At 47.3% G+C, this 15007-nt stretch overlaps 1 protein-coding gene across 1 annotated transcript in view; it reads left to right on the top strand.

Moving 5' to 3' along the window:
• The window catches only part of csmd3b (CUB and Sushi multiple domains 3b), a 425045-nt gene extending 410290 nt beyond the window's left edge, over positions 1–14755 (top strand). The window contains 7 exon segments of the mRNA XM_090209281.1: positions 475–654; positions 1673–1738; positions 3237–3395; positions 7233–7345; positions 7729–7816; positions 7979–8114; positions 13125–14755. Of these exon segments, the coding sequence (XP_090065407.1) occupies positions 475–654; positions 1673–1738; positions 3237–3395; positions 7233–7345; positions 7729–7816; positions 7979–8114; positions 13125–13284 (902 nt within the window). The 3' untranslated portion in view covers positions 13285–14755.
• Positions 14756–15007: the final 252 nt, after the last annotated feature.

Genomic DNA, 15007 nt, shown 5'->3' with positions numbered 1-15007 from the left:
AGAATAGCAGACAGATATGGGTAGGTGAGAAGAATAGCAGACAGACATGGGCATGTGCAGGTGAGAAGAATAGCAGACAGATATGGGGAGGTGAGAAGAATAGCAGACAGATATGGATAGGTGAGAAGAATAGCAGTCAGATATGGGCAGGTGAGAAGAATAGCAGATAGACGTGGGGAGGTGAGAAGAATAGCAGACAGACATGGACAGGTGCAGGTGAGAAGAATAGCAGTCAGATATGGGCAGGTGAGAAGAATAGCAGACAGATATGGGGAGGTGAGAAGAATAGCAGACAGATATGGATAGGTGAGAAGAATAGCAGTCAGATATGGGCAGGTGAGAAGAATAGCAGATAGACATGGGGAGGTGAGAAGAATAGCAGACAGACATGGACAGGTGCAGGTGAGAAGAACCATATTAGTATGTGGAAAAAGCTCATCTCTCTTTCTCCTTTCCTCGGTCTCTTCCCCCCAGCCCACTCGTGTAAGCAGCCAGAGAGTCCGGCACATGTGGAGGTGATAGGGATGGACCTGCCAGGGTTTGGTTACACCCTCCTCTACTCCTGCCAGGCTGGGTTCTTCCTGTCCGGGGGCTCGGAACACCGCGTCTGCAAGTCCGACGGTACCTGGACCGGGAAGATGCCCATTTGTCGAGGTACAGGACAGGAACATGACATGTCCCGTTGTTTGTTTGTGTCTGTGTGGCTCCAGGGTGAAGTTCCCCCTAACCTTCCACCAATCCTAACCTTAGCCATTCGTGTGTGTGTGTGTGTGTGTGTGTGTGTGTGTGTGTGTGTGTGTGTGTGTGTGTGTGTGTGTGTGTGTGTGTGTGTGTGTGTGTGTGTGTGTGTGTAATGGCATATGCTGATACTGTACAGGGGCTCTCTTGTGCCACAGGCCGTGATTGCAGCCGCAATGGTATGGAGCATATTCACACACATATTCACACACACTCCTGGCCACTGCTGCATCGCACAGCTGTGCACTGCAGGCCACAGAGTAATTACACACACATAAACAGATGTGTAATGTTGTGGGAGAATTTCCCACTGTGCCAGGCTGCTCTGCTACCACTGCAGCAGACAGCAACTTGTGCTATTCTAGTGTCTATCATGCCAGTGCAGTGGAACAGACAGGACACGGCTCCTGGACCACCAATGGCACTTACCTTCCCTGTCATGTAGAGGGCCACTGCCACAGAACACGCCCTACTGCATAACCCCATTCATGCTTATTTCTGGGTTTCTCACTTCATCTTGTTTCTTCTTACCAGATACCATTTTATACTTTTATTACCAAAAACATAATGAGAGGAAAGCTTGCAAGTAAGCATGTCATTGTACTATGTAGACTTTGCTGTATCCTGTGAACATCCGTAGGACAAATCAACTTTGATTTGATTTTCTATCATTTGTACAAGATGTCATGCTTGACTTTTACATTCCAGGACAAACCATATGCATTTATTACCCAGATTGACCAGATCCAGATCATTTAGAAATTCCACATACAGAACTCTAAATGGAACTGACAATAGAACTCAGAATTCGACCCCAAGGAGTTAAATTGCATTATCTCTTGATGTGTGTTGCTGATGTACCTCAATACATGATTAGAAGTCCCCACATGGGGAAGTTGATGTGACATAATGGGACTAATGCTGTTTCCTATAGCTGGGTCCAAACTCTCGGAGAAGCCCATCAAGCCAGTGGCAGGGACACCCAGTCCCAAGCTGAACGGTGAGTGCCTGACTGAAGTGTCATCACCACACACACACACACACACACACACACACACACACACACACACACACACACACACACACACACACACACACACACACACCATTACAGCAACGTCAAAAAGAGCAGTGTTCTGATTACAAAATACTACTCTGATGCCAGTACTGTAAAGTGCAGCTAGCAATCACAACAGAATGAATATGAACAGCTTCATATGGCCTCACAGGGGGCGAGGGCTTCGCTAATAGCACCTCAGAAGGACTGGTGTCCTTAATTCAATCTTGAGTGCCCCTCTTGAGGGACTAGAAAGTTAATGAAGAGTGGAAAGAGTAAGTCTGATGGTAAAACGTCCCAGCAGCACAGGCCTGACAGGCCTCTCTCGCGTTCTCTCTCTCTTTGTCTTTTACTCTTTCTCTCTCTCACGGAGTAATCTGTGGTGCAGTGATATAGCAGCTCAACCATCCCAAAGCTTCCACTGCCTTCATAACAAGTTTAACATTTATCAACTTGGAGAGGGACTAAGTTCTTTAAAAGCTTGGAGGTAATTTACTAAGTTTGACATACTCTTGAGTATCACGTTTTAGGGAAAACCCAGATGCAGACAGTGTCGAAGTAACAACAGTTTATTACTAGAACAGGGGGCAGGCAAAACGACAGGCAGGCAGGGTCAGGGCAGGTAGGCTCAGGGCAGGCAGGCTCAGGGCAGGTAGGCTCAGGGCAGGTAGGGTCAGGGTCAGGGCAGGCAGAGGTCAGGAATCCAGATCAGATTCAAAAGGTACAGAACGGTAGGCAGGGTCAGGGCAGACAGGCTCAGGGCAGGTAGGCTCAGGGCAGGCAGGCTCAGGGCAGGTAAGCTCAGGGCAGGTAGGCTCAGGGTCAGGGCAGGCAGAGGTCAATAATCCAGGGCGGTGTGACAAGGTACAGGACGGCAGGCAGGCAGGCTCAGGGCAGGCAGAAAAAAAAAAAAAATAGATAACAGGAACTAGAAACAGACAGGAGCAAGGAGGAAAATGCTGGTAGGCTTGATGGACAAAACAGAGAACAGACAAACAGAGAACACAGGTATAAATAGGTATAAGAATGGGAATAATGGTGGAAGACGGGCAACACCTGGAGGGGGGTGGAAACAAGCACAAAGTGAAACAGATCAGGGTGTGACACTGAGGGTGAAAGGTCCCAGGGCCCTGTGTCTGTGAACTCTAGTAGTATTTGATCAATCATGATGAATCCTATAGACTTACAAACAGTGGAATATAAGGTGGCAGTATGACTTAACCAAGGTCCTATTTTTCTGTTTTCCTCTTATTTCTTAAAATATTTGTTCAGTTTTATTGAAGGAATATAAATGAAAAGGGAAGAGAGTGCGAAGAAGACCGGTGGGGCCAGGATTCGATCCCACGCAGGCAACGGGATGGCGTGTGGACTCAACCGCTTGAACAACCTCAGGCACAACCAAGGCCCTCTAATAATCAATATTGTCTATGCTCTGTTTCAGTTCCTGATGACGTCTTTGCTCCTAACTATATCTGGAAGGGTTCATACAACTACAAGGGAAGAAAACAACCAATGACTCTGAGTATCACAAGCTTTAACACCACCACGGGAAGGGTTAACGTCTCCTTGACCAATAGCAACATGGAACTGCTGCTTTCGGGTACGACATCTGCATTTTACGCTATATTACACAGAGAGGACACGCTAGGGAAGGTCCCTAGCCACGCCTTGAACACACACACAGATTAATACACACACACACACACACACACAGATTAATACACACACACAGATTCACACACACACAGCATGTAATCGTGTAGTCACTGGAGTAAAATGGAGCTGGCGTTTCAGATGCTGAGTTTCTCTCCCACAATATGCATATGACTAGAAATGAGTGTTACTAAACATAGCTGACATCGTTTGATTGGTAGGGCCTTAATGTCAGACGGTATCCATTTAGGACTGTATCTACTTGGTGGGAAATTAAATGATGTTGTTTATTTGCCTGTGTGGAGGACATTAGCTAATATTTGAAATGGGCATTTTATGGTCTGTCTGATCTGAGAACATGTTTTGAGTTGAGGTGTTTTGATTTTGCAGTGTGCTGTAATTACTTTGAAAGCTATGACTCATTTATTTCATATTCATTTTTGGGGGGTGTTTTCGCATAGCCCCTTAATATAATATTTATTCTGTCCCTTAATGTACCTTCATTAGTGGAGCCTAATGGATGTGTAAAACTACCCCCCCCCCCCACATTTCTCTTAAATGAAATATTAATCTGATCTGACAAATCTTTCATGGATTTACCATAACTATCTGGAGAGAAAAGTCCCCTTCTCCTCTTCCCCTTCACTCCTTTCCTTGCACTCCTTCCCCCTCACTCCTTCTCCTCTTCCTCCCTCACTCCTTCCCCCCTGACTCCTTTTCCCATCACTCCTTCCCCCCTCACTCCTTCCCCCTTCACTCCTTCCCCCTTCACTCCTTCCCCCTCACGCCTTCCCTCTTCACTCCTTCACCCCTTCACTCCTTCCCCCTTCACTCCTTCCCTCTTCACTCCTTCCCCCTCACGCCTTCCCTCTTCACTCCTTCCCCCTTCCCTCTTCACTCCTTCCCCCCTCACTCCTTCCCTCTTCACTCCTTCCCCCCTCACTCCTTCCCTCTTCACTCCTTCCCCCCTCACTCCTTCCCTATTCACTCCTTCCCCCCTCAATCCTTCCCTCTTCACTCCTTCCCCCCTGACTCCTTTTCCCATCACTCCTTCCCCCCTCACTCCTTCCCCCTTCACTCCTTCCCCCTTCACTCCTTCCCCCTCACGCCTTCCCTCTTCACTCCTTCCCCCCTCACTCCTTCCCCCTTCACTCCTTCCCTCTTCACTCCTTCCCCCTCACGCCTTCCCTCTTCACTCCTTCCCCCTTCCCTCTTCACTCCTTCCCCCTCACTCCTTCCCCCTTCACTCCTTCCCTCTTCACTCCTTCCCCCCTCACTCCTTCCCCCTCACTCCTTCACCCCTCACTCCTTCCCTCTTCACTCCTTCCCCCCTCACTCCTTCCCTCTTCACTCCTTCCCCCCTCACTCCTTCCCTCTTCACTCCTTCCCCCCTCACTCCTTCCCCCTCACTCCTTCCCTCTTCACTCCTTCCCCCTCACTCCTTCCCCCTTCACTCCTTCCCTCTTCACTTCTTCCCCCTCACTCCTTCCCCCTTCACTCCTTCCCCCTTCACTCCTTCCCCCTTCACTCCTTCCCCCTCACTCCTTCCCCCTCTCTTCTTCCCCCTCTCTTCTTCCCCCTCTCTTCTTTCCCCCTCACCCCTCCCCCCTTCACTCCTTTCCCCTCACTCCTTCCCCCTCTCTTCTTCTCCCCTCACTCCTTCCCCCTCTCTTCTTCTACCCTCACTCCTTCCCCCTCTCTTCTTTCCCCCTCACCCCTCCCCCTTCACTCCTTCCCCCCTCACTCCTTCCCCCTCTCTTCTTCTCCCCTCACTCCTTTCCCCATCACTCCTTCTCCCCTCACTCCTTCCCCCTCTCTTCTTCTCCCCTCACTCCTTCCCCCTCTCTTCTTCTACACTCACTCCTTCCCCCACTCTTCTTCCCCCCTCACCCCTCCCCCTCACTCCTTCCCCCTCACTCCTTCCCCCTCTCTTCTTCTACCCTCACTCCTTCCCCCTCTCTTCTTCCCCCTCACGCCTTCCCCCTCTCTTCTTTCCCCCTCACCCCTCCCCCTTCACTCCTTCCCCCTCACTCCTTTCCCCTCTCTTCTTCTACCCTCACTCCTTCCCCCTCTCTTCTTCTACCCTCACTCCTTCCCCCTTCACTCCTTCCCCCTCACTCCTTTTCCCTCTCTTCTTCTACCCTCACTCCTTCCCTCTTCACTTCTTCCCCCTCACTCCTTCCCCCTTCACTCCTTCCCCCTTCACTCCTTCCCCCTTCACTCCTTCCCCCTTCACTCCTTCCCCCTCACTCCTTCCCCCTCTCTTCTTCCCCCTCTCTTCTTCCCCCTCTCTTCTTTCCCCCTCACCCCTCCCCCCTTCACTCCTTTCCCCTCACTCCTTCCCCCTCTCTTCTTCTCCCCTCACTCCTTCCCCCTCTCTTCTTCTACCCTCACTCCTTCCCCCTCTCTTCTTTCCCCCTCACCCCTCCCCCTTCACTCCTTCCCCCCTCACTCCTTCCCCCTCTCTTCTTCTCCCCTCACTCCTTTCCCCATCACTCCTTCTCCCCTCACTCCTTCCCCCTCTCTTCTTCTCCCCTCACTCCTTCCCCCTCTCTTCTTCTACACTCACTCCTTCCCCCACTCTTCTTCCCCCCTCACCCCTCCCCCTCACTCCTTCCCCCTCACTCCTTCCCCCTCTCTTCTTCTACCCTCACTCCTTCCCCCTCTCTTCTTCTACCCTCACTCCTTCCCCCTCTCTTCTTCCCCCTCACTCCTTCCCCCTCTCTTCTTTCCCCCTCACCCCTCCCCCTTCACTCCTTCCCCCTCACTCCTTTCCCCTCTCTTCTTCTACCCTCACTCCTTCCCCCTCTCTTCTTCTACCCTCACTCCTTCCCCCTTCACTCCTTCCCCCTCACTCCTTTTCCCTCTCTTCTTCTACCCTCACTCCTTCCCCCTCTCTTCTTCTACCCTCACTCCTTCCCCCTCTCTTCTTCTACCCTCACTCCATTCCCCTCTCTTCTTCTACCCTCACTCCTTTCCCCTCTCTTCTTCTACCCTCACTCCTTCCCCCTTACTCCTTTCCCCATCACTCCTTCTCCCCTCACTCCTTCCCCCTCACTCTTTCCCATCTCACTCCTTCCCCCCTCACTCCTACTCCCTCGTTTCTCCACAGCTGCCTTTAACCTAGCTGACATGTGATTTACATCATCAAATAAATCTTCTTAATTTAAATTGGACTTTGAATTGCCCAGCAGCCGTTGCAAATTATGACACAGAAAGTTGAATGCAGCGCTACTCACTCACTGAGAAGAAATGTGTCTTGGAGATTTAGAAATCACAAAGTAATCATACCGCTGAGGCACGGGAGGAGGCCATTTTGTGTTTTTAATAACAGGGGGCCATTAGCTTATTTCACATTTAGAGAGGCCAGGCAGTGGATTGAGCATGTTAATTGAATGTGTGTTATTACTACCACTGTGTACATCAGTCTGTTTGGAGCGACAGCGCAGGGACAGGGCCTCTGATAGGCCTTAATATGGTGCTCTATTTCTATGCCTTCGGTTGTGGGAGGCTGTTAGCAATAGAAAGTGCGGTTGATGAGTGAGTGTTCTACTACAGTAAATTGCTCCATGGTCGAAGAAGATAGCGCTCAGTGTTTATATCACCTCTTTTCATTTTCCACACAGACACATACAGACCAAGAGTGAGATAGGAGAGCGAGACCATCATCATTGGGTCATTGTCTGTGATTGTGTCCCCTGAGTACCACAAGTTACAGTATATCAGTGTTGTGCCTTGGCCTCACATCACCCCTCTTGTCCTCCTGTGCTGTGTTGTGCTGCAGGTGTCTATAAGAGCCAGGAAGCACGGTTGATGCTGCTCATGTACCATGTGAAAACGTCCACTCACACCACGCTGGGCAAGGTCAAGGAGGAGACGTGGTCCATGGACGGTTTTGTAAGTTTACCGTTTCGTACTTCGATTTATAGATATCTTGCTCCTCATTGGACGTGGCTGCGTATTAATGTTGAAATGGCATCTGGGAACCCAATGTAAATCAATGAGGGCGCTCTGCTGAAAAACGACAGTCCCACTTCTTGCTCAATCCAGCCGTGCACCGGGTCACCCAAACGGGTTACCAGGTGTTATTTCATGTTTATTACAAAATGTACTCAAATGCTCTCCTTGTTTTGTATTTTGTAAAAATTCAATTCTGAAAATATGGATTTTTCCTTTAGAATTCTACCCCATGGTGAAAAGTACCAAAAGGACTTGACTGACTGACTACCTGATTGACTCATTGACTGACTGATCATATCTGTCTCCCTGTATTCTCCTAGGTGTCTGCAGAACCTGACGGTGCCACCTATGTCTTTCAAGGCTTCATACAGGGTAAAGACTACGGTCAGTTTGGACTGCAGAGGCTAGGTAAACATCACCACATATCCACTGTGATTTTATATCAACTTTCTCACTGTCAACAATATTGTGTCATTTCAAAACATAGAAATAAAAAGTGTATGTTAGAAATATTGGATATAGACTAAAAGGTTACTGCGAGAATATTGATGTTGTTCCTCTCCCACACAGGTTTGAACATGTCAGAGAGTAATAACTCCTCCAATCCACCTCATGGTACGAACAGTAGCTCTGTGGCCATAGCAATCCTTGTGCCTTTTTTCGCCCTGATATTTGCAGGCTTCGGGTTTTATCTTTACAAACAGAGGTAAGTGTACCTACCTACCTACCTACCTACCAGCTATTATTACCTACCTACCTACCAGCTATTATTACTGACCGACCTACCACCAGCTATTATTACTGACCGAACTACCACCAGCTAGTATTACCTACCTACCTACCAGCTATTATTACCTACCTACCAGCTATTATTACTGACCGACCTACCACCAGCTATTATTACCGACCTACCACCAGCTAGTATTACCGACCTACCACCAGCTATTATTACCTACCTACCTACCTACCAGCTATTATTACCTACCTACCAGCTAGTATTACCTACCTACCTACCTACCTACCAGCTATTATTACCTACCTACCAGCTATTATTACTGACCGACCTACCACCAGCTATTATTACCAACCTACCACCAGCTAGTATTACCTACCTACCACGAGCTAGTATTACCTACCTACCAGCTATTATTACCTACCTACCAGCTAGTATTACCTACCTACCTACCTACCAGCTATTATTACCTACCTACCAGCTATTATTACTGACCGACCTACCACCAGCTATTATTACCGACCTACCACCAGCTAGTATTAATTACCTACCACCAGCTAGTATTACCTACCTACCAGCTATTATTACCTACCACCAGCTAGTATTACCTACCTACCTACCTACCAGCTATTATTACCTACCTACCAGCTATTATTACTGACCGACCTACCACCAGCTATTATTACCGACCTACCACCAGCAAGTATTACCGACCTACCACCAGCTAGTATTACCTACCTACCTACCAGCTATTATTACCAACCTACCACCAGCTAGTATTACCGACCTACCACCAGCTAGTATTACCTACCTAGCACCAGCTAGTATTACCAACCTACCACCAGCTATTATTACTGACCTAGCACCAGCTAGTATTACCTACCTACCACCAGCTAGTATTACCAACCTACCACCAGCTATTATTACCGACCTAGCACCAGCTATTAATACCGATCTACCACCAGCTATTATTACCGACCTACCACCAGCTAGTATTACCGACCTACCACCAGCTATTATTACCGACCTAGCACCAGCTATTAATACCGATCTACCACCAGCTATTATTACTGACCTACCACCAGCTAGTATTACCAGCCTACCACCAGCTAGTATTACCGACCTACCACCAGCTATTATTACCGACCTAGCACCAGCTATTAATACCGATCTACCACCAGCTATTATTACCGACCTACCACCAGCTAGTATTACCGATCTACCACCAGCTATTATTACCGACCTACCACCAGCTAGTATTACCGATCGACCTACCACCAGCTAGTATTACCTACCTACCTACCTACCAGCTATTATTACCTACCTACCAGCTATTATTACTGACCGACCTACCACCAGCTATTATTACCGACCTACCACCAGCTAGTATTACCGACCTACCACCAGCTAGTATTACCTACCTACCTACCAGCTATTATTACTGACCGACCTACCACCAGCTAGTATTACCAACCTACCACCAGCTAGTATTACCGACTGACCTACCACCAGCTAGTATTACCAACCTACCACCAGCTATTATTACCGACCTAGCACCAGCTATTAATACCGATCTACCACCAGCTATTATTACCAACCTACCACCAGCTAGTATTACCGACTGACCTACCACCAGCTAGTATTACCGACTGACCTACCACCAGCTAGTATTACCGACCTACCACCAGCTAGTATTACCTACCTACAACCAGCTAGTATTACCTACCTACCACCAGCTAGTATTACCTACCTACCACCAGCTAGTATTACCTACCTACCACCAGCTAGTATTACCGACCGACCTACCACCAGCTAGTATTACCTACCTACCACCAGCTAGTATTACCGACCGACCTACCACCAGCTAGTATTACCTACCGACCTACCACCAGCTTGTATTACCGACCGACCTACCACCAGCTAGTATTACCTACCTACCACCAGCTTGTATTACCGACCTACCACCAGCTTGTATTACCGACCGACCACCAGCTTGTATTACCGACCTACCACCAGCTAGTATTACCGACCGACCTACCACCAGCTAGTATTACCGACCGACCTACCACCAGCTTGTATTACCGACCGACCACCAGCTTGTATTACCGACCTACCACCAGCTAGTATTACCGACCGACCTACCACCAGCTAGTATAGCCGACCTACCACCAGCTAGTATTACCGACCTACCACCAGCTAGTTTTACCGACCTACCACCAGCTATTATTACCGACCTACCACCAGCTAGTATTACCGACCTTCCACCAGCTAGTATTACCTGACCGACCTACCACCAGCTTGTATTACCGACCTACCACCAGCTAGTATTACCGACCGACCGACCTACCACCAACTAGTATTACCGACCGACCGACCTACCACCAGCTAGTATTACCGACCGACCTACCTACCACCAGCTAGTAATCCCGACCGATCTACCACCAGCTAGTATTACCTACCTACCACCAGCTATTATTACCGACCTACCACCAGCTAGTATTACCGACTGACCTACCACCAACTAGTATTACCGACCAACCTACCTACCACCAGCTAGTATTACCGACCGACCTACCTACCACCAGCTAGTAATCCCGACCGATCTACCACCAGCTAGTATTACCAACCTACCACCAGCTATTATTACCTACCTACCACCAGCTAGTATTACCGACCAACCTACCACCAGCTAGTATTACCGACCGACCTAGCACCAGCTAGTATTACCGACCGACCTACCACCAGCTATTATTAACGACCTACCACCAGCTAGTATTACCGACCTACCACCAGCTAGTATTACTGACCTACCACCAGCTAGTATTACCTACCTACCACCAGCTAGTATTACCGACCTACCACCAGCTAGTATTACCGACCGACCTACCACCAGCTAGTATTACCGACCAACCTACCACCAGCTAGTATTACCAACCTACCTACCTACCAGCTATTATTACCTACCTACCAGCTATTAATGCTGACCGACCTACCACCAGCTATTATTACCGACCTACCACCAGCTAGTATTACCGACCTACCACCAGCTAGTATTACCAACCTACCAGCAGCTAGTATTACCGACTGACCTACCACCAGCTAGTATTACCAACCTACCACCAGCTATTATTACCGACCTAGCACCAGCTATTAATACCGATCTACCACCAGCTATTATTACCAACCTACCACCAGCTAGTATTACCGACTGACCTACCACCATCTAGTATTACCGACTGACCTACCACCAGCTAGTATACCGACCGACCTACCACCAGCTAGTATTACCGACCTACCACCAGCTAGTATTACCTACCTACAACCAGCTAGTATTACCTACCTACCACCAGCTAGTATTACCTACCTACCACCAGCTAGTATTACCTACCTACCACCAGCTAGTATTACCGACCGACCTACCACCAGCTAGTATTACCTACCTACCACCAGCTAGTATTACCGACCGACCTACCACCAGCTAGTATTACCTACCGACCTACCACCAGCTTGTATTACCGACCGACCTACCACCAGCTAGTATTACCTACCTACCACCAGCTTGTATTACCGACCTACCACCAGCTTGTATTACCGACCGACCACCAGCTTGTATTACCGACCTACCACCAGCTAGTATTACCGACCGACCTACCACCAGCTAGTATTACCGACCGACCTACCACCAGCTTGTATTACCGACCGACCACCAGCTTGTATTACCGACCTACCACCAGCTAGTATTACCGACCGACCTACCACCAGCTAGTATAGCCGACCTACCACCAGCTAGTATTACCGACCTACCACCAGCTAGTTTTACCGACCTACCACCAGCTATTATTACCGACCTACCACCAGCTAGTATTACCGACCTTCCACCAGCTAGTATTACCTGACCGACCTACCACCAGCTTGTATTACCGACCTACCACCAGCTAGTATTACCGACCGACCGACCTACCACCAACTAGTATTACCGACCGACCGACCTACCACCAGCTAGTATTACCGACCGACCTACCTACCACCAGCTAGTAATCCCGACCGATCTACCACCAGCTAGTATTACCTACCTACCACCAGCTATTATTACCGACCTACCACCAGCTAGTATTACCGACTGACCTACCACCAACTAGTATTACCGACCAACCTACCTACCACCAGCTAGTATTACCGACCGACCTACCTACCACCAGCTAGTAATCCCGACCGATCTACCACCAGCTAGTATTACCAACCTACCACCAGCTATTATTACCTACCTACCACCAGCTAGTATTACCGACCAACCTACCACCAGCTAGTATTACCGACCGACCTACCAACAGCTAGTATTACCGACCGACCTACCACCAGCTAGTATTACCGACCTACCACCAGCTAGTATTACCGACCTACCACCAGCTAGTATTACTGACCTACCACCAGCTAGTATTACCTACCTACCACCAGCTAGTATTACCGACCTACCACCAGCTAGTATTACCGACCGACCTACCACCAGCTAGTATTACCGACCAACCTACCACCAGCTAGTATTACCAACCTACCACCAGCTAGTATTACCGACCTACCACCAGCTAGTATTACCTACCTACCACCAGCTATTATTACTGACCTACCACCAGCTAGTATTACCTACCTACCACCAGCTAGTATTACCGACCTACCACCAGCTAGTATTACCGACCGACCTACCACCAGCTAGTATTACCGACCGACCTACCACCAGCTAGTATTACCTACCTACCACCAGCTAGTATTACCTACACAGTATACTGTGTTACTGTGTCAGGAGCTACAGCATTTGTGTTACATACTGGTTGTTGTTATTCACATATAGGGCCATGAACCATTCCTGTGTTACTCCACAGGACTGCCCCTTAAACGCAATGCATATTCTTAGAAAAGCTACATGTTGACTTCATACTGACTTCTTCTCTTCCACTGAGTCTGAACAATGTGTTGTTCCTTCTCTAGGACTACTCCTAAAGCCCAGTACACAGGCTGCTCCGTCCACGAGAACAACAATGGCCAGGCGGCCTTCGAGAACCCCATGTACAACACCAGCGCCAAGTCGGTGGAAGGCAAAGCTGTCCGGTTCGATCCTAACCTGAACACAGTCTGCACAATGGTATAATGAAGTCCGCTTGGCGACTGCATCGTTTTTTTTCTTATTTTTCTATCGGGGTAAAAAAAAAGAACAGGAAAATGCTTTTGCGAAACGAGCGGATTTCATTGAGATTTAGACTGGCGATAAGAGATGGAAGAAAGTCCAGTCTAGGTGTGTTGGCCATGGTGGAGACAGAGGTAGAAGAAACAAATCCTCTGGTACTTAAAGCACACTCTTCAGGAACTTTGACTGGTCATGTGTGTCGAGAAGGACACTTATTGGGAGACTAGACCAACATCACGTTTTAGAAGACTGAACTGAGAACTGAGAAACATAAAAACCCTAATCTTCACAGTGGTCGACGAGTGACTTGGAGTTCTGACGTTACCTTATTATATTACACTCTGCGAGTGTTTCTTCTTCACAGTCGACTGGGTCTTTTTTATAAATTGAAAAGGATCTGTAAATCTTCTTCTTGCATATATGAGAAGCATTCACCACCTATATTTTTGTGCTATATATTATCACGTGGGAGGGGCCAATGGCAGTGAGATTATATGAAGCGTTTATAGAAAAGAGAAGAAGAAGAAACTAAAACATTTCAAAATAATTCTGTTCACAACAACAAAAATACACAGAAGTATTTTGGGGTTCATTTTTAAAGTGTTAAATCGTTTTTTAAAAACAACGGTTTTGACCGTAACTCCCTCTCCTCTAGCTTCAGTCCCACGTTCTGTGTTTTTTCCCCAACTGAGCCAATCAGAAGTGTTTTTGAAGTACTGATGTTAACTGTGAGGTGTGAATAGAAGGGGTTTTCTGGATTATTTAACTCTTATTTGCCATTTTGGATCATGACCCAAAGATCGAACTTTCCAGACAACATTTTCAGTTTGACTTTTCATTATATTGCACTTCTTTTGTTCAGATGTTCTTTTGTTTCAATAGTTGTTGCTGTATTCGTTGATGTATCCAAGTGGGTCATTTTTACACAGTGCCTACCAAACACCATGTGAATCAGGTCTGCTGCTCTTTCCTCTTCTCCTCATCCCCCCCTGTTCCTGTCTTTCACTTTTCTAATCTACGGCCTCATTCCCTCTCTCCTTCACCTCACATGACTTTGTGTTGCTGAACACTTAACACTGACACAGTCTGGTGACACACCACAGCTCCATTCCACTCATTAGGTGCCGTGTTCTTTTTTAGCCTTCAATCTATTTTGCCACTTAGTTTCTCCTATAAAATTTACTGCAATAAAGAACCCATACAATTCTAGGATTGGACTGTAAAATTGAACTACTATTTGCAGTACAGTACAACTGGGTACTCCTATATTAAATGCATTGAAAATGTATAACAAAAAAAATAGAAAAAATGTGATTAAAAAAGTGTTTTATAAAGAAATATATTTTTATGAACAAATTATTTGTAAAATGTATGAATCTATTATGTACATTTTCAATGCAATGTAAGATTAAAAAAGGCAAATTGCTTTTGTAAAGTGTTGTCTCTTTCTTAACTGCAATTTGTTTAGTTTAGATTTGTTATATAGAGATATATATTTAAGTGATAATGCCCTCGAAGCCGTTGTTTGGAGGATATATTGGCATGGGTGTTGTTAACCGTGACAATATATCCTCTAAACACCAGCTTCACTTTTTATACAACGGTTTACCAACATACTCAAATAATGACAGTGGATTGCGCAGTCCGATGGAACGAAGTAAATAGGCATTTTAACGACAAATAAAAT

Source organism: Oncorhynchus mykiss, chromosome 18, assembly GCF_057628025.1.
Source record: "Oncorhynchus mykiss isolate SJ-2025 chromosome 18, ASM5762802v1, whole genome shotgun sequence".
In the NCBI taxonomy this organism is placed as follows: Eukaryota; Metazoa; Chordata; class Actinopteri; order Salmoniformes; family Salmonidae; genus Oncorhynchus; species Oncorhynchus mykiss.
This window is presented reverse-complemented; position numbering and strand designations above follow the sequence as displayed.